General features: G+C 35.9%; 1 protein-coding gene across 5 annotated transcripts; it reads left to right on the top strand.

Annotated features, from left to right (window-relative positions):
• The first annotated feature begins 1,980 nt into the window (after window positions 1-1,980).
• SAMD9 (sterile alpha motif domain containing 9) lies at window positions 1,981-25,309 on the top strand. 5 transcript variants are annotated; one of them, XM_059933834.1, is made up of 4 exons: window positions 1,981-2,263; window positions 10,438-10,694; window positions 17,351-17,404; window positions 18,879-25,309. In XM_059933834.1, exon 4 carries the CDS (start codon window positions 18,887-18,889, stop codon window positions 23,636-23,638), a length of 4,752 nt encoding a protein of 1,583 aa, XP_059789817.1. In that variant the 5' UTR covers window positions 1,981-2,263; window positions 10,438-10,694; window positions 17,351-17,404; window positions 18,879-18,886; the 3' UTR covers window positions 23,639-25,309. The 5 variants fall into 5 exon arrangements, with proteins under 5 accessions (XP_059789817.1, XP_059789818.1, XP_059789816.1 ...); XM_059933835.1 differs by lacking the exon at window positions 17,351-17,404 and having other exon boundaries at window positions 10,438-10,648; XM_059933833.1 differs by lacking the exon at window positions 17,351-17,404.
• The last annotated feature ends 435 nt before the right edge of the window (window positions 25,310-25,744 follow it).

Here is a 25,744-nt window from a genome sequence, read left to right as displayed (position 1 = left end):
TTGAGAAGAAGGTACAGAGATTTCCCATATACCCTCTGGGGGAGAGGGTATATATTTTCAGAGTGTCCAAAGTTAATCTCCCTCACTATCAACATCCCTCACCAGAGTAGCACATTTGTTACAATTGATTAACCTACACTAACACATCATCACCCAAACTCCATAGTTCACATTATAGTTCACCCTTGGTGTTGTATCTTCTATGGGTTTTGGCAAATACATATATAATGGCATAAATCCACCATTATAGTGTCATATAGAATAATTTCATTGTCTTAAAAATCCTCTATGCCCCACCAATTCATCCTTACCTCCTCCCTAACTCCTGGCAACCACTGATCCTTTTGCTGTCTCCAAAGTTTTGCCTTTCCCAGAATATCATATAGTTGGAATCATATAGTATATAGCCTTTTCAGATTGACTTCTTTCACTAAGCAATATGCATTTAATATTCCTCCACGTCTTTTTATGGCTTGACAGCTCAATACTTTTCGGCACTGAATAAAAATTCCATTGTCTGGATATACCAGTTTATTTATCCATTCACCTACTGAAGGACATCTTAGTTGCTTCCAAGCTCTGGTATTTATGAATAAATCTGCTATAAGCTTCTGTGTGCAGGTTTTTGGTGTGGACATAAATTTTCAACTCCTTTGGGTAAAATTTACACCAAGGAGTGTGATTGCCAGATCATACGGTAAGAGTAGGTTTAGTTTTGTAAGAAACCACCAAACTGTCTTGGAAAGTGGCGGTACCATTTTGCATTCCCACCAGCAATAAATGAGAGTTTCTGTTGCTCCATATCCTCACCAGCCCTTGGTGGAGTCAGTGTTCTGGATTTTGGCCATTCTGATGGGTGTGTATTGGTATCTCATTGTTTTAAGCTGCAATTCCCTAATGGCATATGATGCTCTTTTTTAGGTATAAAGCACAGATACACATAAACAGATATACAGCATATCTGTAGTATTACAATTTCAAGGGAGGGGACAACTAGGTTAAAATTCCCCTCCTTAACGGGGAAATAGTCTAATAAAGAAATGGAGAAGCACTGTCTGGGTGGTCAGAGAGGCAGCGTGAGGAGGGCGACACAGGATAGAAGAGAAAGGTTGCTCATGCTGAAGATCTGGAACCTGGCCTCACAAGGAATGTTAGCAATGAGATAAGCTAGGGGAATAAGACTGCTCTGAGACAGCAGAGAAGTTAATTTTTATAACCCGTTTGTATTAGGGTTCTCCAGAGAAGCAGAACCAGTAGTACATATTGGAGAAAGAGAAGGAGGGAGGTGGGGGGAGAGAGAGAGATTATTTAACGTCTCTGCGCCTCAGTTTCTTTAGCTGTAAAATGGAAATAATAATAGCATCTACCTCAGAGGATTGTTGTGAAGAGTAAATAAATTAATATAAAGCACTTGGAACAGTGCCTGGTACATAGTATGTGCCCAATAAGTGTTTAAAAAACATATGAAGCCAGTGTGAATCAACAGTGGAATGTGGAAACCAAAAGCTAACTGAGCACACACAATAAATTTTAACACTTGCTATCAATTTTTTAAATGCTAGCTATTTTCTTCACTCTCACTCAGGCTGTTCTGTGCCTGTCCCTGAGGCTGACATTAGAAAAGAAAATCCCTGCAATGTGGCCACTAGGGGTCCCACCCTCGTCTGCCCTGCAGAACTAACCCAGAGGAATTTAGCATTTATAGGGAGCTCCAAAAAGTCCCCGAAAGCCATTCCTTTACATTATCTTTAGGAAAACAGAGATGGATGGATAGTCCACCCAGGAAGACCAGTGAAATGCCAACATACGTTCTTCCCTACCCAAGTTCTAGGCTCTCTGCAGCCCTCAAAACTCTCAAGCAAAGAACAGATTTTAAACCTTTGGCTTCTAACCAAACACACCAGAAGGTGGAAGATTAATGGCTTACCAAAAAAAAAAAAAAAAAAAATCATTTCAGAGAGCAAAGTCACTTCAGTAAATTCAGATCTAAGGAAACGAAACTGAAATCAATTCTGCAGGCTTCCTCCTCCCCCACCTTCCAGTTTCGGCACACCCATTACTGAGAAACACTGCCCTTTCTGAGCCGATTAGAGTTCAGATTGAAGTGGAAGCAGAGGAGAAACTTTCATAAAAACTGGAGTGAAAAAAGTATTTTTCTCTAACACAGTAGGAAGAAGAAAACACAGACGTTTGAATGTTTCCTACACCGAAATACATGGTTTTTCCCTCGTTTATGTGGAAGAACTTTGCAAGAAAAATCTGGGTAAGTACAATATCTGTTATTAATAGTATTATTACTCTCTATAGCAGCATTTTATTGACTAGGAAGGAATCTACTTCTCAATTAGAAAATTGAAATATACTCCAAAAATAATATTTTAAGCCTAAAAATATTTTAAGCCTAGACTGTTCATTGCTGTGACAGAGTCTGCTTTATATTAGTTGAAGAAGGAGTCACAACATTCCGTAAAAGATGCAGTGGAAAACTAGAGGCACTTTTATTGATGAAATCCCCCAAGGCGTTAGGAGCATCTTCAGAAAGAACAGATAATGAAAATTTAAAGATGTACTTTACATTAATCAAAGATCCCTTCCACCATCTACTCTAAGGAGTTGCCAGAAAATAAAACTCCCTGATAACTTCTCAGATATTAGTGTCAAATTATATGTATAAGAGACAGACAGACAGACAGACAGAGACAGAGACAGTGATAGAGATGAAGACAGACTACTACAGGAAGCACCTGAAATTATGACAGCTTTCTTATTTCTTCCTAAAAAATCCTGGGTTTACGTCTGATTTCCCCCAACGTAAGGAACAAGGTAATACAAAGAGTTGGGGGAAATACGGTTTAGATTAAAGGCCTGCCCTTCAACTTCCTTTAGAAAAGCTAACAAGCCCTACAGTTAACCCTACGGTTCATAAATATATGTGGGTTTGATCAATCATGTAACAAATTATGTTTCCATTTTTTATGGGGTTGCTAAGAAGCTCAGAACGAAAGTTTCAGGCCAATTCTAGTAAAGTATATAGAACTGAAAAGTTACTTTAGGCACTGACTTTACTCCATAGCTTCACCTTCTTTCCTCTTCTACCCATATTTAGCCTTCTCCCTGATTATGTTTCTGACTTTTTAATTTCTTTCTTCCAGTTTATTAAGATATAACTGACATATCTTATATGTCATATAAGTTTAAGGTGTGCAGCATAATGATTTGACTTACATGCGTCATGAAATGATGACCACAGTGAGTTTAGTGACATCCATCATCTCATGTAGATATAAAATAAAAGAAAAAGAAAACCATATTTTTTCCTTGTGATGAAAACTCTCAGGATTTACTCTCTAAACATCTTTCATGTATAACATACAACAATGTTAATTATATTAATCCTGTTGTACATCACATCCCTAGTACTTATTTATCTTGTAACTGGAAGTTTGTACCTTTTGACCACCTTCAAGCCACTTCACCCATCTCCTCTGGTAACCAGAAATCTTATCTCTTTTTCTATGAGTTTGTTTTTGAAGTATAATTAGTTCCTGGTACACAACATAGTGATTCAATATTTCTGTACATTACAAAATGATCACCACTGTAAATCTAGTCAGCAAAGATATTACTATTGATATTATTATTGACTATATTCCCCGCACTCTGCATTTCATGCCCAACACATTTATTTTGTAACTGGAAGTTTGTACCTCTTAATCTTCCTAACCTATATCACTCATCCTCCCACCCCTCTCCCATATGGCGACCACCCATTTGTTCTCTGTATATATGACTCTGCTTCTGTTTTCTTTTTTCTGTTCATTTGTTTTGTTTTATAGATTCCACATGTAAGTGAAATCATATGGTATTTGTCCTTCTCTGACTTATTTCACTTAGCATAGTACCCTCTAGGTCTATCCATGTTGTCCCAAATGGCAAGATTTCATTCATTTTTGTGGCTGAGTAATAGTCCATTGTGCGTATGTGTATGTATGTACATACCATAACATCTTTATACATTTATCTATTGATGGACACTTAGGTTGCTTCCATGTCTTAGCTATTGAATATAATGCTGCAATGAACATAGGGGTGATTATCTTTTCAAATTACTGTTTTTGTTTTCTTTGGAAAAATACCCAGAAGTGGAATTGCTAGATAATATGGTAGTTCTATTTTTAATTTTTTAAGGAACCTCCATACTGTTTTTAACAGTGTGTGTACCAATTTACATTCCCACCAGTAGTGTACAAGGGTTCCCTTTTCTCCACATCCTCTTCAACACTTGTTATTTCTTTTTCATAATAGCTGCCCTAATTGGTGTGAGGTGTTATCTCATTGTGGCTTTGATTTGCATTTGCCTGATGATTAGTGATGTTGAGCATCTTTTCATGTCTGTTGGCCATCTGTATGTCTTTGGGAAAATGTCTATTAAGGTCCTCTGTTATTTTTTATTTGGGTTACTTGTTTTTTGATATTGAGTTGTATGAGTTCTTTGTATATTTTTGATATTAACCCCTTATCATATATGTCATTTGCAAATATCTTCTCGGTTTTAGTAGGCAGACTTTTTGTTTTATTGATGGTTTCCTTCACGGTACAAAAGTGTTTTAATTTGATTCTCATTTGTTTATTTTTGCTTTTGTTGCACTTGCCTGAGGAGGCATATCCAAAAAAATATTACTAAGACTGAGGTGAAAGAGAGTATTGCCTATGTTTTCTTCTAGGAGTTTTATGGTTTCAGTTCTTTCATTTAAGTCTTTAATACATTTCAAATTTATCTTTATATATGGTGTGAAAAAGTAGTCCAATTTTATTCTTTTGCATGGAGCTGTCCAGTTTTCCCAACACCATTTATTGAAGAGTCTATCTTTTCCCCATTGTATATTCTTGTTTCCTTTGTTGTAGATTAATTGGCCATATAAGCATGGGTTCTTTTCTGGGTTCTCTATTCTGTTCCACTGATCTATATGTCTGTTTCTTTGCCAGTACCATACTGTTTTGATTACTGTAGCTTTGTAGTACAGTTTGAAATCAGGGAGCATGATACCATCAGGTTTGTTCTTCTTTCTCAAGATTGTTTTGGCTATTCGGGGTCTTTCATGGTTCCACACAAATTTTAGAATTATGTGTTCTAGTTTTGTGAAAAATGCCATTGGTATTTTGATAGGGATTGCATTGAATCTGTATATTGCCTTGGGCAGTATGGTCATTTTAAAAATATTAATTCTTTCAATACATGACCACAATATATCTTTCCATCTGTTTTTTTTTATCAGTGTCATATAGTTTCCAGTGTACAGGTCTTTTACCTCAGATTTATTCCTAGGTATTTATTATTTTTGATGCAATTGTAAATGGGATTGTTTTCTTAATTTCTCTTTCTGATAGTTCATTGTTAGTGTATAGAAACACAACAGATTTCTGTATATTAATTTTATATCCTGCAACTTTACTGAATTCATTTATTAGTTCTAATAGTTTTTTGGTGGCATTTTAGGATCTTCTATATGTAGTATTATGTTATCTGCAAACAAGGACAGTTTTACTTCTTCCTATCCAATTTGGATGACTTTTATTTTTTTTCTTGTCTAACTGCTGTCACTAGGACTTCCAATACTATGTTAAATAAAAGTAGCAAGAGTGGGCATCTTTGTCTTGTTCCTGATCTTAGAGGAAATGCTTTCAGCTTTTCACTACTGAGTATGATGTTGACTGTAGGTTTGTCATATATGGCTTTTATTATGTTGAGGTATGTTCCCTCTATACCCACTGTGTTGAGAGTTTTTATCATAAATCAATTGTCAAAAGCTTTTTCTGAATGTATTGAGTTGATTGTATCATTTTTATTCTTAAATTTGTTAATGTGGTCTATCACATTGATTGATTTACAGATATTGAACCATTCTTTCATCACTGGGATAAATTCCACTTAATCATGGTGTATGATCCTTTCAATATATTAGTGAATTTGCTTTGCTAATATTTTATTGAGGATTTTTGCATCTATGTTCCTTGGTAATATGGGCCTGTAGTTTTTCTTTTGTTGTGGTATCTGCCTGATTTGTTATCAGGGTGATGCTGGCCTCATAATTCAGAAGCATTCCTTCCTCATCAATTTTTTGGAAGAGTTTGAGAAAGATAGGCATTAACTCTTCTCTAAATGTTTGATAGAAGTCACCTGTGAAGCCGTCTGGTCCTGGGCTTTTGTTGTAAGGGGTTTTTTTTATTACTGATTCAATTTCATTACTGGTAATCAGTCTGTCCATATTTTTTCATTTCTTCCTGATTCAGTCTTGGAAGATGGTATGTTTCTAGGAATTTATACATTTCTTCTAGGTTGTTCATTTTATTGGCATATAATTGTAGTAATCTCTTATGTGGTATGTTTCTAGGAATTTATACATTTCTTATAGGTTGTTCATTTTATTGGCATATAATTGTAGTAATCTGTTATGATCTTTTATATTTCTGTGCTGTTGGTTGTAACTTCTCCTTTTTCATTCTGATTTTATATATTTGAGTTATCTTTTATCCTTTACAATGGTGTGTTAGTTTTACAATGGTGTGTTTTACAATCTTTTATTCTTGATGAGTCTGGCTAAAGGTTTATCTATTTTGTTTATCTTTTCAAAGAACCAGCTCCTAGCTTTATTGATCTTTTCTATTGTTTTTTTAGTCTCTATTTCATTTATTTCTGCTCTGATCTTAATGATTTTTTCCTTCTATTAACTTTGGGTTTTGTTTTTTCTTTTTCTAGTTCCTTTAGGTGTAAGGTCATGTAGTTCATTTGAGACTTTCCTTGTTTCCTGATGTAGGCTTGTATTCTATAAACTTCCCTCTTAGAACTGCATTTGCTGCATCCCATAGATTTTGGGTTGTTGAGTTTCCATTTTAATTTGTCTCCAGGTATTTTTTATTTCCTCTTTGATTTCTTCAGTGATCCATTGGATGTTTAGGAGCATAGTGTTTACCTACCACCTGTTTGTGTTTCTGCAGTTTTTGTCTTGTAGTTGATTTCTAGTCTCAGAATGTTGTAGTCAGCAAGATGATTGACATGATTTCAGTCTTCTTAAATTTATGGAGACTTGTTTTGTGGCATGGCATGTGATCTATCCTTGATAATGTTTTATGTGCACTTGAAAGGAATGTGTATTCTGCTGCTATAGGATGAAATGTTATATATATATATATAAAGTCCACCTCACCTAGCGTGTTGTTTAAGACCAGTGTTTCTTTATTGATAGTCTGTCTGGATAATGCATCCATTGATATAAGTGGGATGTTAAAGTCCCATACTATTATTGTGTTAGTATCAATTTCTTTATGTTTGTTAATATTTACTGTATGTATTTACGTGCTCCTGTGTTGGGTGCATATATATTTGCAACTGTTATATCTTCTTGTTGGATTGATCCCTTTATCTTTATATAATGTTCTTTTTTGTCTTTTCTTACAGTCTTTCTTTTAATGTCTATTTTGTCTGATATAAGTATTGCTACTCCAGCTTTTTTTTGTTTCTATTTCCATGGAATACCATTTTCCTCCCCCTCACTTTCAGTCTGCCCATCCCCCTTCCCCACTCCAGCACCTGGTAACCACTGTTCTCTGATTTCAACTTTGGGTTTGGTGGGGGGCGGCAGGGGGGAGTTGTTTTTTAGATTCCACATATAAATGAGATCATACGGTATTTGTCTTTCTCTTTCTGGCTTATTTCACTTAGCATAATATCCTTCAGTTTCATCTATGTTGTCACAAATGGAAGGATTTCCTTCTTTCTCGTGGCTGAATAATGTGTGTGTGTGTGTGTGTGTATCACACTTCCTTATCCACTCATCCATTGACAGAGAGACACTTAGGTTGTTTCTTTATCTTGGCTATTGTAAATAATGCTACAATAAACATGGGAGTGTATCTCTCGTCAAGATACCTATTTCATTTCCTTCTGACATATAGTCAGAAGTGAGATTGCTGAATCATGTAGTAGTTCTGTTTTTAAGTTTTTGAGGAATCTCCATAGAGTTTTCCATAATGGCTGTACCAATTTACATCCCCAGTAACAGTCTACAAGGGTTCCCTTTTCTCCACATCCTCACCAACTCTTGTTATCGGTTTTATTTGGGATAATCACCTTCTAACAAGTGTGAGGTGATAATCTCATTTTGGTTTTAATTTGTATTTTCCTGATGATCAGTGATGTTAAACACTTTTTCCTATATCTGTTGGCCATTTGTATGTCTTCTTTTGAGAAATGTCTATCCAGGTCCTTTGCTTATTTTTCAAATAAGGTTATTTGTTTTCTTGCTATTGAGTAGTTTGAGTTCCGTGTGTATTTTAGATGTTAACTCCTTATTAGATATGGTTTGCCAATATTTTCTCTCATTCCATAGGTTGCCTTTTCATTTTGTGGATTGTTTCTTTTGCTGTGCAGAAGCTTTTTAGTTTGATGCAATCCCATTTATCTATGTTTTCTTTTACTGCATGTGCTTTTGAGGTCATATCCAAAAATCATTGCTCAGACCAATGTCAAGAAGCTTTTTCTCTATGTTTTCATCTATAGTTTTTTGGTTTCAGGTCTTAGATTTAAGTCTTTAATCAATTTTGAGTGGATTTTTGTATATGGAGTGAAATAAGGGTCCAATTTCATTCTTTTGTTTATGGAAAATCAGTTTTCCCCAAATTATCTAAAGAAGAGACTGTCCTTTTCCCATTGTGTTTTCTTAACACCTTTGTTGAAGATCAATTGATCATTAACCTGTGGATTTATTTCTGGACTTTCTATTCTGTTCCATTGGTCTATATGTCTGTTTTTATGCCAGTACTATGCTGTTTGAACTATAGCTTTATAGTATATTTTGAAATAAGGTAGTGTGATGCCTCCAACTTTGTTTTTTCTACTCAAGATTGCTTTGTTTATTCATGGTCTTTTGTAGTTCCATATGAATTTTATGCCTATTTTTTCTATTTCTGTGAAAAGTGTCATTGGAATTTTGATAGATATTGCATTGAATCTCTAGATTGATTTGGGTAGTATGGGCATTTTAATAATATTCTTCCAATGCATGAACACAGGATACCTTTCCACTTATTTGTATCTTCTTCAATTTCTTTCATCAATGTTTTATAGTGTTCAGTGTACAGATCTTTCTCCTACTTGTTTAAATGTATTCCTGAGCAGTTTTTACGCTATTGTTAAGTGAGACCGTTTTCTTAATTTTTTTTTTCAGATAGTTTACTGTTAGTGTATAGAAATGCAACTTTTTAATATTGATTTTGTATCTTGTACCTTTACCTAATTTGTTGATTAGTTCCAACGGTTTTTTTTTTTTTTTTTGGTGGTGGTGTCTAAGGTTTTATGTGTATAATATCATTACAAACAGACAATTTTACTTCCTTCTTTTCCTTTTTGGAGGGCTTTTATTTCTTTTTCTGCTAATTGATCTGGCTAGAACTTTTAGTTTTTTATAGAATAAAAGTTGTGGGAGTGGGAATCCTTGTCTTGTTCTTGATCTGAGAGGAAAAGCATTCAGCTTTTCACTACTGAGTATGATGCTAGCTGTGAGCTTGTCATATATGGCCTTTATTGTTTAGGTACATTACTTCTGTACCTAATTTGTTCAGGGTTTTTGTCATGTAATAGTGTTGAATTTCATCAAATACTTTTTCTGGATCTATTGAGATGATCATATGATTTTTATCCTTCATTCTTTTAATGTGGTATATCACATTTATTGATTTGTATATGTCAAACAATCCTTGCATCCCAGAGATAAATCACATTTAATTATGGTATATGATCTTTATAATTCTTATAATGTTCTGTTGAACTTGGTTTGCTAGTATTTTGTTGAGGATTCTTGCATTTATGTTCATCAGTGATATTGGTCTGTAACTTTCTTTTTGTTGTACTGTCCTTATCTGGCCTTGGTATCAAGGTTATGCTGGCCTCATAAAATGTGCTTGTAAGTGTTCCCTCCTCTTCTATTTTTTGGAAGAGTTTGAGAAGGACTCACATTAATTCTTTAAATATTTGGCAGAATTCACTGGTGAAGTCATGAGGTCCGAGGCTTTTCCATCTTGGGAGGTTTCAGTTACTGATTCAGCCTCCTTACTCGTTATTGGTCTGTTCAGATTCTTTATTCATGATTCAGTCTTGGTAGTTTGTATATTTCTAGGAATTTATTTATTTCTTCTAGACTGTCCAGTTTGGGGACATATAAATGTTCATAGCACTATCTTATGATCCTTTGCATTTCTGTGGTATCAGTTGTAACATCTCTCTTTCATTTATAATTTTATTTATTTGAGTCTCCTCTCTTTGTTTCTTAATCTAGCTAAAGGTTCATTAATTTTGTTTACTTTACAAAAAACAGCTCTTAGTGGTAAGAGAAGATGGATGCCTTGGTCATTAATTTGGCTGGTCTCCTTTTCTCTCTGCAGTATTATTTCCTTCATGCTATTTTTAAGAAACTTGGTATCAGTGGGAAGGTCTTCTCTTGAAGAAGGTGGAGTAGAAGGACTCTAAGCTCATCTCGTCTCAAGAGCACACCCAAATCACAACAATCCGCAGAAAAACCATCATTGAAAAAGACCGAAACCTACCAGCAAAGATCCTCTACGACTAAAGACATAAAGAACCACAACAAGACTGGTAGGAGGGGAGAACTAGTGATATAATCAAACCCCATTCCCCCCAGGTAGGTGACCCACAAACTGGAGAATAATTATATTACAGAGGTTCTCCCACAGGAGTGAGAGTTCTGAGCCCCATGTCAGGCACCGCAGCCCGGGGGGTCCGGCACCAGGAAAAGGTGACCTTTTCTATTGTTTTTCTAGTTTCTATTTAATTTACTTCTGCTCTGATTTTATTATTTCATTCCTTCTGTGAACTTTAGGTTGAGTTTGTTCTTGAGGTGTAACATTAGGTTGCTTATATGAGATTTTTCTTTTTTCTTAAAGTGGACATTTATCACTATTAACTTCTGTCTTAGAACTGTTCTGCATTTCTTAAATTACGGTATGTTGTGTTTCCATTTTTAACTGTCTCAAGATATTTTTTGATATCCCTTTTGATTTTTTCTTTGACCTGTTGGTTGGTCAGAAGTGTGTCATTTAACTTCCACATATTTATGAATTTTCCAATTTTCCTTCTATTATTGATTTCTCATTTTATATCATTGTGGTCAGAAAAGACATTTGATATGATTTCAAGCTTCTTAACTTTGTTAAGACTTCTTTTGTGGGCTAATATATGGTCTATCCTGGAAAATGTTCCATGTGCACTTTGAAAGAATGTGTACTCTGTTGCTATTAGATAGACTGTACTGAATGTGTCTGCTAGGTCTATTTGATCTATGGTGTTGTTTAGGTCTGCTGTTTCCTTGTTGAATTTCTGTCTGAATGACCTATCCATTGTTAAAACTGGGATATTGAAGTCACCTACTCTTATTGTATATGTCTATGTCTCCCATTAGTTCTGCTAATATCTGCTATATTTTTAGGTACACTGAAGTACCTAAATTTGGGTGCATTATATATTTACAATTGTATATCATCTTGATGAACTGACCCCTTTATCATTATGTAGTAACCTTCTTTGTCACTTTTGACAATTTTTGACTTAAAGTCTATCTTGTCTAATTATAATCACTCCTGCTGTCTTTTGGTTACCATTTGCATGGAATATGTTTTTCCATCCCGTCACTTTCAGTGCATGTGTGTCCTTAAATCTAAAGTGAGTCTCTTGTAGTCAGCATATTACTGTTGGATCTGATTTTTTTAATCCATTCAGCCACATTGTATCTTTTGATTGGATAATTTAATCCTTTTACATTTAAAGTAATTATTGATAGGTAAGGATTTACTATTGCCATATTGTTCATTGTTTTCTGGTTGTTTTATAATTCCTTCATTTTCCTTTCTTCCTTTCTTGCTGTCTTCCTTTGTGATATGATGACCTTTTGTAGTGGTATGCTTTGATTCCTTTCTCTTTATTGTTTGTATATCTACTACAGGTTTTTTATTTGTGGTTACCATGAAGTTTACATTATTCATCTTATAGATATAACAGTCTATTTTACGTTTATAACAACTTAAATTCAACCACATACAAAAACTCCACACTTTAACTTAACTTCTCCTTTCACATTTTATGTTATTAATGTCACAGTTTACATCTTTTATATATGTTGTATCCATTAACACATTATTTTACCTATAGTTATTTTTAATACTTTTGTCTTTTACTTTTTTTTTAAAGATTTTTTTTTAATGTGGACCATTTTTAAAGTCTTTATTAAATTTGTTACAATATTGCTTCCATTTTATGTTTTGGTTTTTTGGCCACAAGGCATGTGGAATCTTAGCTCCCCAACCAGAGATTGAACCCACACCCTCTGCATTGGAAGGTGAAGTCTTTAACCACTGGACCACCAGGGAAGTCCCTATCTTTTACTTTTATACCAGAGTTAAGAGTGATTTATCTACCACCATTACAGTATTAGAGTGTTCTGAGTTTGACTGTATTCTCACCTTCACTATGTTTCATACTTTCATATTCTTTTCATGTTGTCAGCATACTTTTGTTACAACTCAAAGACCTCCCTTTAGCATTTCTTGTAAGACAGGTCTAGTGGTGAAGAACTCTACAACTTTTTTGTTTGTTTGTTTGTTTGTTTGTTTTGGTCTTGGAAAGTCCTTATCTCTCCTTCATTTCTGAAGGACAACTTGTAAGGTTCTTAAGTATTCACGGTTGACAGTTTCAGCACTTTGAATATATCATCCCACTCTCTATTGACCTATAAGGTTTCTGCTGAGGAATCTGTTGATAGTCTTATGGAGGTTCCTTTGTATGTGGGAATTTTTTTCTCTTGCTGCATTTAAAATTCTTTGTCTTTGATTTTAGGTAGTTTTATTATTATGTGTCTTAGAGAAGACCTTTTTGTGTTGAAACTTTTGGGGCACCTATGAGCATCAGGAACTTGGATGTCCAAATCTCTCCCCACATTTGGGAAATTCACAGCCATATCTATAAATAAGCCTTCTGCCCTTTTCTTCCTCTCTTCTCCTTGAACTCCAACAATAGTAGATTTTACTGTCAGTGGTATCCCATAGTTCACATAGGCTTTCTTCACTCTTTTTCATTCTTTATTCTTTTTTGCTCCTCTGAATGGAGAATTTCAAATGTACTGTCATCAAGTTCACTGATTCTTTTGCTTGGATGAGTCTGCTTTCGAAGCTTTCTGTTGAATTCATCAATTCATTCACTGTGTTCTGCAATGCTAGGATTTCTGTTTGTTCATTTATGTGTTTTTAATGGTTTCTATTTCTTTGCTGAACCTCTCATTTTGTTCATGCATTGTTTTACTAATTTTGTTTAACTGTATATCTGTGTTTTCTTGTAGTTCACAGACTTTCTTTATGAAGATTATTCTGAATAATTTGTCAGGTAGTTCATAGATCTTCATTTCTTTAGGGTCATTTATTGGAGCTTTATTAGTTTCCTTTGATGGTGTCATGTTTCATTGATTATTGGTAATTCTTCTGGCCTTGCATGTTTCATTGATTATTCATAATTCTTCTGGCCTTGCATTATTGTCTGTACATTTGAAGAAGTAGGCACCTCTTTCGGTCTTTACAGACTGGGCTTGGTCCAGAAAAGCCCTTCACCAGTCAGCTTGTCCAGAGATTGTGGGTGAATTGTCTGGTAGATTCTGTGGATGGGCTTGAGCCTCAGGTGGGAAGGTCTGGTGCCTGGGTCAGTGGCTGGGCTGGACTAGTGCTTGGGTCTACAGAGGTAGGCTGGCATTTGGGTCCATGGGGTGGACCTGGCCCCTGAAGTGCTGGTGGTGGGCCTGGATTCTGATGCCACAGGAGTTGGCCTATAGCCTTGGGGTACAGGTGCTGTCCTGAAGGTTGGGTCCATGAGGTGTAGCCTGACACTGGGGCTGGCCATGTGCCTGGGTCCTCGGGAGCCAACCTGGAGGCTGGGGCAAGCCAGGAGCCTGAGTCTATAGGAATCAATCTGGAGTCTGTGTCCATGGAACCCAGCCCAGCACCAGGGCAGGCAAAGAGCCTGGGTACATGGGAGCTGGCCTTGCACTGGAGTGAGGCAGGAGCCTGGATCTTCAGGAGACTGCTTTGAGCCTGGGGCCTCAGGGACTGGATTGGCACTGGGGCAAGGCAGGAGCCTTGGTCCATGGGAGCTCACCTGAAGGCTGGGTTTGCAGAGGCTTTGCTAGTAGGGTAATACCAGCTTCGTAAAATGAATTGGGAAGCATTCCCTCTTTTACTGTGTTCTAGAAGAGATTATATAAAATCAGCATTAATTCTTTAAATGTTTGGTAGAATTCTTCCAAAGACAGTGAATCTGTCTTGGCTTGGAAAAGTTTCCTTGTAGGGAGATCTTTAAAATTAAAAATCCAGTTTTCTTTAAAGTATGGGACTATTCAAATCATCTGTTTCATACTGAATGGACTGTGGAAGTTTGTTTTTTGAGGAATTGTTCTATTTCATTTGAGTTGTCAAATTTGTGTGTGTGAAGTTATTCATACTACTCCCTTGTTCCCTTTTTTTTTTTTTAACATCTTTATTGGAGTATAATTCCTTGTTCTTCTCTTTTTTATTCTTTGTCAGTTTTGCTAGAGTTTTGTCGATTTTACTGATCTTTCAAGGAAGCAGATTTTGTTTCATTGATTTTCTCCATTGTTTTCTGTTTTCAATTTAATTGATTTCTGCTCTTATCTTTATTATTTCTTTCCTTCTGCTTACTTTGGGTTATTTTACTTTTCTTTTTCAAGGTTTTCTAAGTTTTTGAAGTAAGATCTTAGATTATTAATTTGAGACTTTTCTTCTCTAATGTATACATTTATTGCAACAGTTTTTTCAATACTGCTTTAACCATGTACCACAAATTTTGGTATGTTGTATTTTCATTTTCATTCACTGCAATGTATTTTTTTTATTTCACTTGAGACTTTTCTTTGGCCCATGAATTATTTAGGAGTGTAGTTTTAGTGTTTAGTGAGTTTCCTCTTATCTTTCGTTATCAGTTCCTAATAAGATTCCATTGTGGTTGGCAAACATATTCTGTATGATTTCAATTATTTTAAACTTGTTGAAGTTTGTTTTATCATTTAGGTTATGGTCTATTTTGGGCACTTAAAAAGAAAGATTTTCTGCTGTTGTTGAATAGAGTGTTCTATAAATGTGGTTTGGTACCTGTTGGTTGATGGTGTTGAGTTCTTCTGTAACCTCACTAACATTCTGTCTAATTTTTCTTTCAATTATAGAGAGAAAGGTGTCAAAATATCCAGCTATAAATGTGGATTTGTCTAAAACTGAAAAGTTCTGTCAGTATTTGTTTCAAACATTTTGAAACTTTCTTGTTTGGCACACACACTTTTAGGATTGTTATGTCATCTTATTGAATTGAACATTTTATCATTATGTAATATGCCTTTGTCTCTGGTAATTTTCTTTTCTCTGAAGTCTACTTTATCTGACACTAACATAACCATTCCTGTCTTTATTGATTAATATTTGTATTATATATATTTATCCATACTTTTCTTTTCAACCTATTTATATCATTATATTTTCAAGTGAGCATCTTATAGACAGGATATAGTTGGGTCATGTTCTTAATCCACTTTACCAATTCTGTCTTTTAACTTCTGTATTTAGGCCATTTATATTTAATGTAATTATTTATATGTTAGGACTTATATTTTTCAATTTTCTATCTTATTTTCCTGATGTCCTGAGGGTTACTTGAAAGTTTTTTTACAATTCCACTTTTATCTACAGTGTTTTTGAGTGTGTCACTTTGTATGGCTTTTTTATTGATTGCTCTAGATGTTTCATTATACATACATAACTTATGACAGTCCAATAGTGGTTTTTTCTTCTTTTTGAATTTTTTTTTTTGAATTTTTTATTTATGACTGTGTTGGGTCTTCGTTTCTGTGCGAGGGTTTTCTCTAGTTGAGGCAAGTGGGGGCCACTCTTCATCGCGGTGTGCGGGCCTCTCACTGTCGTGGCCTCTCTTGTTGCGCAGCACAGGCTCCAGACACGCAGGCTCAGTAATTGTGGCTCATGGGCCTAGTTACTCCGCGGCATGTGGGATCTTCCCAGACCAGGGCTCGAACCCGTGTCCCCTGCATTGGCAGGCAGATTTTCAACCACTGCACCACGAGGGAAGCCCCTAATAGTGTTTTTTTTACCAGTTTGAGTGAAGCATAGAACTCTTACTTCCCTTCATATCCTTTTACCCTATCCACATATAATGGTCTTAAATATTTTCACTGCATACATTTAGAACCACATCAGTCAGTGCTTCAAAAATCAAACGTAATTTTGAAAACCAGAGAGGAGAAGTCTATTATATTTACCAATATTTTTGCTTACTGTGTTCTTTTATCTTCCTAATGTATCAGGGTTCCTTCTCTTATTATTTTCTTTCTGTTTAGAAAACTTCCTTTAACCATTCTCTTAAGGTAGGTTGTGTAGGTTGCATCATTTTACATTCCCACCAGTAGTGCACAAGGGTTCCTCCAATTTCTCCACATCATCCTTGCTAATACTTGTTATTTTCTGGGGTTTTTTAACATAGTAGTCATCACAGTAGATGTGAAATGATATATCACTATGTTTTAGGTTTGTATTTCTCTAATGATTAGTGATGTTGAACATCAATTTATATGTTTGTTGGTCACTTGTATATCATCTTTGGAGAAATGTCTAAATCCTTTGCTCACTTTTAATCAGGTTTTTTTTTTTTTTTTGTCGTTGAGTTGCAGGAGTTTTTTAAAATATATTTTAGATATTAACCCCTTATCAGATCTATGATTTGAAAATATTGCAAATATTTTCTCCCATTCCATAAGTTGCCTTTTCATTCTGTTCATTGTGTCCTTCAATGCATAGTTTCTAAGTTTGATATAGTCCCACAAAAGGGGCTTACTGGAGGGTGGGACGGAGGAAGATTAAAAAAAAAAAGAGAGAGAGAAAAAAAAAGGGGGGCTTACTTTAAAAATTAGTGCACTTAAAGCAATTTCCCACCTCTACTCTTTTCTCTCTCCCCAGCTTATTTTAAATTTGAGCTTCTTAATCTCTACAGGCCAAATAACTGAAAGAAATTTCACCTCGTTCACTTTTTTAAGAAGGCATTAAATCTCCATGGTTTCTGATTGTCATAGTATTATAAGAGAGTAAAATTTCCATCAGTTGTGCATATCTTTGCCTATTTTTGTATTAATGTAGCTGTAAGGTATACCTTTTATTCACTTAATATGAATGCAGGAGTTACTAACCAAAAAATAATAGCTTTAACACTGGACCATTGCTTTGGCAGCTTTATGTCTGGACAGGAAGATAGATCCTAACCTTGATTTTGTATGTACCACTGGTAGGTAATATTCCTTTGTATTATTTCATGGAAGTGTGCCTATATAGTCTATTTTCCACTATTCTCCAGGCTTATCTTCTCTGTTGATTTGATTTCTCCCATGGTGATTTTATAGGAATGGCTCACATTATTTGAGCCATTTTTGGATTGTACTTAAAGCTGACTATTATTATCTGGATTCTATTGTGTTTTTTTCTAACCATTGCTATATTTCTGCAACCCAGATTGCCAATGATTTTTCCAAATAGTAGTCTTTCAATCTGCATACCAAATAGTAATGCCATTTGTTACTGCCCAGGAATTAGCTATTACCAAATATTATGTGAAAATTTACATGGATATAATAGTAGCCCCCAAGTTCACTACCCAGCAAGCTATCCCAGAAGTCATGGAACAGAATGGCTCACAGATCAATTTAAGGTATTTGAGGCACATCTTTATTAAATCAATTAAAATACACAACAAAAAGCAGGGGGAAAGAGATGGGTAACACACTTTGGATAAGGTACAAGAGGGGTGGAAGCATCTCATTACCTGACTTATACAAGTTCATATATCCTCTCTCTCCCTCTCTGCAGTATCAGCATTCTCCACTGATTGTGTGATTTTGAGAACCAGAGTTGAGGTCTGTCCAGGGGGGATCAACAGATACAAGACACCTCTGTGTCAGTGACATACACTTGCTCCAATCAGAGAGATGCAGAGGGGCATATATGCCTGACCACAGCTCTAACTCATCAGTTAGCCTGATAAGCTACTCTGGATTTTATTTATGTCTTTTAATTAGAGTATACAAAGGATCAGAATGGGTGTCAACAGTAGGTGGCCCAGTTAAGATGTCAAAAATATAAAGTGCTTCAAGTGTGCCTCATGAATATTTAATACCTACTTGGCCCTTCTTTCTCTTCCTAACTATGTTTAACGCTCATATGCTTTATTTACTTTATCTATGTCTATTATAACATGTTTCACAAACTACTTGCTTCTATACCTTGTTTCATATATCCTCCTCATATCATAATCCTTCTCTCTTTAGTTTCATATAGCCTCCTTTGTTTTTCTTATTTTCTATAGCAGAATTGAATATTTATAAACAATAGAGCTAACACACATTATAGAAAACAACCATTAAGAAGAATGAAACATCTCTCTCTATATATATATATTGACTGGAAGCATCCCCAAGATACAGTTAGTGAATAAAGCAAGGCAAAGAGAATTGAGTATAGTATGTTGCCATTTGAATGGGAAAAAAGTGTTTATGCATTTGTATTTGGTAGTATTTCTCTGAAAGGATATAGAAGAAACTGATAATGGTAATTTCCTCTCAGGAGGGTAATTAAGTGGAATGTATATCCTTTTGAGCTTTTTCAGTTTTATAAGACATGTACATATTGTCTATTGAAAAATTAACTGATTATTTTTAAAATTTACTTATAAAAATACTAAATAATTTTTCTTTTTCTATACATAGGTATCAGAATGGCAGCACAACTTAACTTACCAGATAATACAGATGAATGGACAAAAGAGGATGTAAATCGGTGGTTAGAAAGTCATAAAATTGACCAAAAACACAGGGAAATTTTGACTGCACAAGATGTGAATGGCGCAAACTTGAAGTACTTAACTAAAGATCACCTTGTTGCTATGGGCATAACATTTGGACCAGCTATCCAAATAGAACATCTCTTCAAAGAGTTGCTGGAAACATCCTCTGGAGATCCTTTGCAGACAAGTAAGAGGGGGAAAGGCAGTAAAAATGTTCCTAAAAAACAGGAGAAAAATGGAGAAACTTCAAAGCAAAAACAAAAGGAGAAAGAGAAATCAGACATGGTTAATGACTCTACAATGAGTACAGTTACTAAAGGTTCTAAGTCACTAAAAAATGAGTTCATGAACGATGAAATAGATGACACAAAGGAAGAGCAGCCATCCATAGAACCAACATGTATATCATACCCTTTTGATGAATTCAGTGATCCATATCGTTACAAATTAAATTTTAATCTACAGCCTGAAACAGGACCACTCAATCTCATTGATCCAATACATGAATTCAAAGGCTTCACGAATACAGAAACAGCCACAGAAGAGGATGTTAAGATGAAATTTAGCAATGAGGTTTTCCGGTTTGCTTCAGCTTGTATGAATTCACGTACCAATGGCACCATTCATTTTGGAGTCAAGGACAAACCCCATGGAAAAATTATTGGCGTGGAAGTCACCACTGTCACCAAGGAAGCCCTCATTGACCACTTCAATCTGATGATCCACCAATATTTTGAAGACCATCAGGTCCAAAAAGCAAAGAATTGCATTCGAGAGCCAAGATTTGTAGAAGTTTTAATGCCAAATAGTACTCCGTCTGACAGATTTGTTATTGAAGTGGATGTTGTTCCAAAACATTCTGAATGTGAACATGATTATTTCCAGATTAAAATGCAAAATTGCAGCAAGAAGACATGGACACAAAGTCCAAAATTCTCAGTCTTTGTGCGAGATGGGGCCAGTTCTAAGGACATCGTGAAAAATAATGCATATTTCACATCATTTAAATTAGATTTAAAAAGACTGGCAGAATCTCGGAAAGAAGCAGAAGAAAAATGCAGAGTGAAAACAAATAAAAAAGAGAGTGAGGGACCAAAGCTTGTTAAACTGTTGACAGGAAATCAGGATTTGTTAGATAATTCCTACTATGAATGGTACATTCTTGTAATAAATAAGTGCCATCCGACTCAAATAAAACACTTAGATTTCCTAAAGGAAATTAAATGGTTTGCTGTGTTGGAGTTTGATCCTGAATCTGTGAGCAAGGGTGTGGTCAAAGCTTACAAAGAAACCCGAGTAGCAAACCTTCACTTCCCAAGTTTATATGTGGAAGGGAAAACCACTAACGAGAAGATTACTAGTCTGAATCTTTATCAACAACTCAGCTGGATTTTCTGCAATGGCAGGTTAGACCTTGACAGTGAAAAATATAAACCCTTAGATCCAAGTTCCTGGCAAAGAGAAAAAGCGTCTGAAGTCAGGAAACTGATTTCATTTCTTACACGTGAAGACATAATGCCAAGAGGGAAGTTTTTGGTGGTATTTCTATTACTCTCCTCTGTGGATGACCCAAGAGACCCACTCATTGAGACCTTCTGTGCTTTCTACCAAGATCTCAAAGGAATGGAAAATATATTGTGTATTTGCACACATTCACGCATATGTCAGGGATGGAAAGATCTACTTGAAGCAAGATTAACAAAACAGCAAGATGAATTATCAAGCCAATGTGTTTCTACTTTAAGTCTTGAAGAGATAAATGGAACTATTCTTAAGCTAAAATCTGTGACTCAATCTTCAAAGAGATTTTTACCATCTATTGGTTCATCTACTGTCCTTCTGAAAAAAGAAGAAGATATCATGTCTGCTCTGGAAATTCTCTGTGAAAATGAATGTGAAGGTACACTCTTAGAGAAGGACAAAAAAAAATTACTTGAATTCAAAGCATCAAAAGAGGAAGACTTCTATCGAGGTGGCAAAGTATCATGGTGGAACTTCTACTTTTCTTCTGAAAACTATTCTTCCCCTTTTGTCAAAAGGGATAAATATGAAGGACTTGAAGAAATGATTCAAAACTGGGCAGATTCTTCTAAGCCAACATGTGTCAAAATTATTCATCTGTTTCATCATCCAGGCTGTGGTGGGACTACCTTGGCCATGCATGTTCTCTGGGAACTAAGGAAGAAATTCAGATGTGCTGTGCTGAAAAACAAGAGAGTGGATTTTTCTGAAATTGGAGAACAAGTGACTAATTTAATAACCTATGGGACAACAAATAATCAGGAATACTTACCTGTACTACTGCTTGTTGATGATTTTGAAGAACAAGATAATGTCTATCTTCTGCAGGCCTCTATTCAAACAGCTGTAGCTAATAGGTATATTCGATATGAGAGGCCTCTAGTGATCATCCTAAATTGCTGGAGATCACAGCATCCTGAAAAAAGTGCAAAGATCTCAGACAGTATTGCCCTAATACAACAACTATCTTCCAAAGAACAGAGAGCTTTTGAGCTTAAACTGAAAGAAATTGAAGAGCAACATAAAAACTTTAAAGATTTTTATTCCTTCATGATTATGAAAACCAACTTTGATAAAAAGTACATAGAAAATGTGGTCAGGAATATTCTGAAAGGACAAAATATTTCCACCAAGGAAGCAAAGCTCTTTTCTTTTCTGGCTCTTCTTAATTCATATGTGCCTGATACCACCATTTCACTATCACAGTGTGAAAAGTTCTTAGGAATCACAAACAAGAAAGCTTTCTGGGGAACAGAAAAGCTTGAAGACAAGATGGGCACCTACTCTACAATTCTAATAAAAACAGAGGTGGTAGAATGTGGGAACTACTGTGGAGTACGCATTATTCACCCTCTGATTGCCATTCGCTCACTGGAAGAATTGAAGATAAGCTATGACTTACATAAAAGTCAAATTATGCTGGATATGCTAACAGAAAATGTGTTCTATGAAACTGGTATAGGAAAAAGCAAATTTTTAGAAGATATGCAAACACTGCTGCTCACAAGACAGCGCAATGAACATGAAGGTGAAACAGGAACTTGGTTTTCCCCATTCATTGAAGCATTACATACAGATGAAGGGAACGTGGCAGTTAAAAATGTATTACTTGCAGGTATTCATCGGTTCAACCCAAATGCATTCATTTGCCAAGCCTTGACAAGACATTTCTACATTAAAGAGAAGGACTTTAACAGTGCTCTGTGTTGGGCAAATAAAGCAAAAAAGATAGAACCTGACAATTCTTATATCTCAGATACACTGGGTCAAGTGTACAAAAGTAAAATTAGATGGTGGATAGAGGATAATGTAAGAAACAGGAACATTTCAGTTGATGATCTATCTGATCTTTTGGATTCAGCAGTGCATGCCTCAAATGCATTCAAAGAATCTCAACAGCAAAGTGAGGATAGAGAGTATGAAGCAAAGGAAAGGTTTTACCAGAAGTCGAAAAGGCGGTATGATACTTACAATATAGCCGGATATCAAGGGGAGATAGAAGTTGGGCTCTACACAATCCAGATTCTCCAGCTCCTTCCTTTTTTTGACAATAAAAGTGAACTATCTAAAAGAGATATGATCAATTTTATATCAGGAAGTAATGATATTCCTGGAGATCCAAGCCATGAATTTAAAGTAGTCCTCAAGAACTTTATTCCTTATCTAACCAATTTGAAATTTTCTTTGAAAAAGTCCTTTGATTTTTTTGATGATTACTTTGTCCTTCTAAAACCCAGGAACAATATTAAGCAAAATGCAGAGGCCAAAACTCGGAGAAAGGTGGCTGGATATTTTAAGAAGTATGCAGATATATTCGGTCCCTCAGAGGAATTACAGAATAAAGATCTTGGACCAAAGCTTAGTTTGCCACTTCAAGTAGAACTGTATCGGAGAAGCCTAGAAGTTCTAAAAGCAGACAAGTTTTCTGGGCTCTTGGAATATCTTATCAAAACTCAAGAAGATGCTATATGCACCATGGAAGATATAATGAACAAATATACTTTTCTCTTTGAGCAATGCAGTGTCAGAATCCTGCCAAGGGAAAAGCAAAATTTCATCTTGGCCAACATCATTCTCTACTGTATTAAACCTACCTCCAAAATAGTGAAGCCAATTAAAACACTGAAAGATCAGCTTCGAGAAGTCTTGCAACAAGTAGGAATGACTTGTCGATATTCAGAACCTTATTTCCTAGCTTCCCTGTTATTCTGGCCAGGAAACCAACAACTAGATCAAGATTCTAAACTAATGGAAAAGTATGCTTGGTCGCTGGAAAATTCTTTCAGGGGGCAATATAAGCATATGTATCGTACAAAGCAACCAATTGCATATTTCTTTCTTGGGAAAGGTAACAATATGAACAGACTTGTTCACAAAGGAAAAATCGATCAATGTTTTAGAAAGACAGCTGATATTAATTCCTTGTGGCAGAGTGGAGATGTATGGAAGGAGGAAAAAGTCCGAGAACTTTTGCTTCGGTTAAAGGGAAGAGCTGAAAATAATTGTGTATACATAGAATATGGAATCAATGAAAAAATCACAATACCCATCACACCTGCTTTTTTTGGTCAACTTAGAAGTGGTAGAAGCATAGAAAAAGTATCTTTTTACCTGGGGTTTTCCTTTGGAGGCCCACTTGCTTATGACATTGAGGCTATTTAAGAGTTTGATCTTCTCCCTCCAGGAATGTGGACACAAAAGCACTTAATTTTTTTAGACCCAAGATCTATACTTTAAATTGGCAAATTTATAGATACAGCCTCTGACTTTTCAGCCCTGTACATACAATATTTATATTTCCTCTTAAGCATGTTGTGAGTCCCAAATAGACTGTGGTGGAAAAGGAAGGAATGAGAGTTGTGGAAACTATCAAATATCTACCCTGGCTTGGACAACACCATCGAGGGCAAAATAAGGAGCTATGGATGGAATTAGGAGCGGTGAATGTAATCATTCAGCCACACAGAACCCCACCACTTCCCTCAATTAACCAACCAAGGCATGGATTGAGGAAGACTGCCTACTTTCTTCTTAAATGTAAAAATTTTTCAGAATTGAAAAACAATAGTTACGGTACCAAGACATTACAATATCTGGGAAACCGTTTCACAAAAACAGGTGAAAACTCTCAACATCAACATTTATTCCTACCAGGCAGACCAGAAAGGTACCATGTACTTGGCACTGAAGGGTCTTTCAAAGGAGAGGACCAACCAGTTCTCTGAAAGTCATACCCATAGAGGTCTGCAGATCTTACCAAAGTAAGTAGGCTGGAGAATTAGGCTTCCTTTTCATGCAGTAGCAGGCAGTTGAGCAAAAATGAATTTCGTTTCTACAGCTGATAAGCTCATAGACCTCCAAACAAACAAAAATACACCAAAATTCCAAAGCTAATGAATAAAAAGGACTCTTGTGAAAAGACTAATGAGTCCCCAATCCAGGGGATCCCAGTGTTCTAGCATGTATACATATAACCTATGCACAACCAGTGAGAGGTAATCAAAATGTAATTTTTCCTAATAAAATTATTGATATGGGAAATCATCAGTGGTTGCTAAAACTGATAAAAAGCTGATAAAGAGGGGCTTCCCTGGTGGCGCAGTGGTTGAGAGTCTGCCTGCCAATGCAGGGGACACGGGTTCGAGCCCTGGTCTGGGAAGATCCCACATGCCGCGGAGCAACTGGGCCCGTGAGCCACGGCTACTGAGCCTGCGCGTCTGGAGCTTGTGCTCCACAACAAGAGAGGCCGCGACGGTGAGAGGCCCGCGCACCGCGATGAAGAGTGGCCCCCGCTTGCCGCAACTGGAGAAAGCCCTCGCACAGAAACGAAGACCCAACACAGCCATAAATAAATAAATAAAAAATTAAAAAAAAAAAAAAAAAAAAAAGGTTGGGGGTAGATTTAAAAAAAAAAAAAAAAACCTGATAAAGAACTATAACAGATGACTCAAACTGTCCTGAATCCTGATCAATATTAACATTGCTGAGAGAGAACCAGACATCATGGGCCTGGAAGTCCTGTAGGAGTGCACACAACACCTGTGAGACAGTCTCACCAAATAATTGAAACTGAATCTGATCAAGCCTCTGGATCTTACTTCCAATTTAAAGGAAATACAGACATTGGATATGCTTCAAAGTAATTCTGTGTATGGGGTATGGGGATGGTGAAAGGAGAGTAGATGGGCAGTATAGTTGCAACAAGATTCGACAGGAGTTAACAATTGCTGCATTATGAGGACATGGGAGTTCATCAGACTCTTCTCTCTTCTTTGGACTGTGCTTTTGAAGTTTTCTGTTATAAAATATTTATAAAACAAAACAAACAAGAAATGCTATTTGTTTTGTCTTTACAATCCCATTCAAATTTTTTCACTGGAGGAGGTTTTTCCTTTGCTCCTGCATGAAATTTCAGCTTCATAACTTACCAATTCACTCTTGGCATAAAAAAATCCTCTGCTCAAGTACAGTCTCAATTTAGAGAGGAGAATGTCCAGTTGCATTTTTTTCTCTGGGGCCACTTCCCACTCTGCTCCAGGTTTCGTTCTACTCTAAAGAGAACGGTCTCTGTTGGAGTCCTTTCACCTTCTCAGGTGATCCTTTAGAACTCAAATTAAACCAGCTTAGGCAGATGCTGTCTCCCCCGTGATCTACCTGGGGTGCATGAGAAACACTCATGGATGTTTGTTCTACCATTGGTAGGGAGTGCAGCTAACATCCAATCTTGGGAACAACATGCCCCATAAAGTCAAGAGGATGCATCAAGCA

This window comes from Balaenoptera ricei, chromosome 9, assembly GCF_028023285.1.
Source record: "Balaenoptera ricei isolate mBalRic1 chromosome 9, mBalRic1.hap2, whole genome shotgun sequence".
NCBI lineage: Eukaryota > Metazoa > Chordata > Mammalia > Artiodactyla > Balaenopteridae > Balaenoptera > Balaenoptera ricei.
The sequence above is the reverse complement of the archived record's forward strand: the minus strand, read 5'-3'. Positions and strand labels throughout refer to the sequence as shown.

Excerpts from the sequence above, each read along its gene's own strand:
- SAMD9 (XM_059933835.1), top strand. The coding sequence starts at position 18,887 with ATGGCAGCACAACTTAACTTACCAGATAATACAGATGAATGGACAAAA.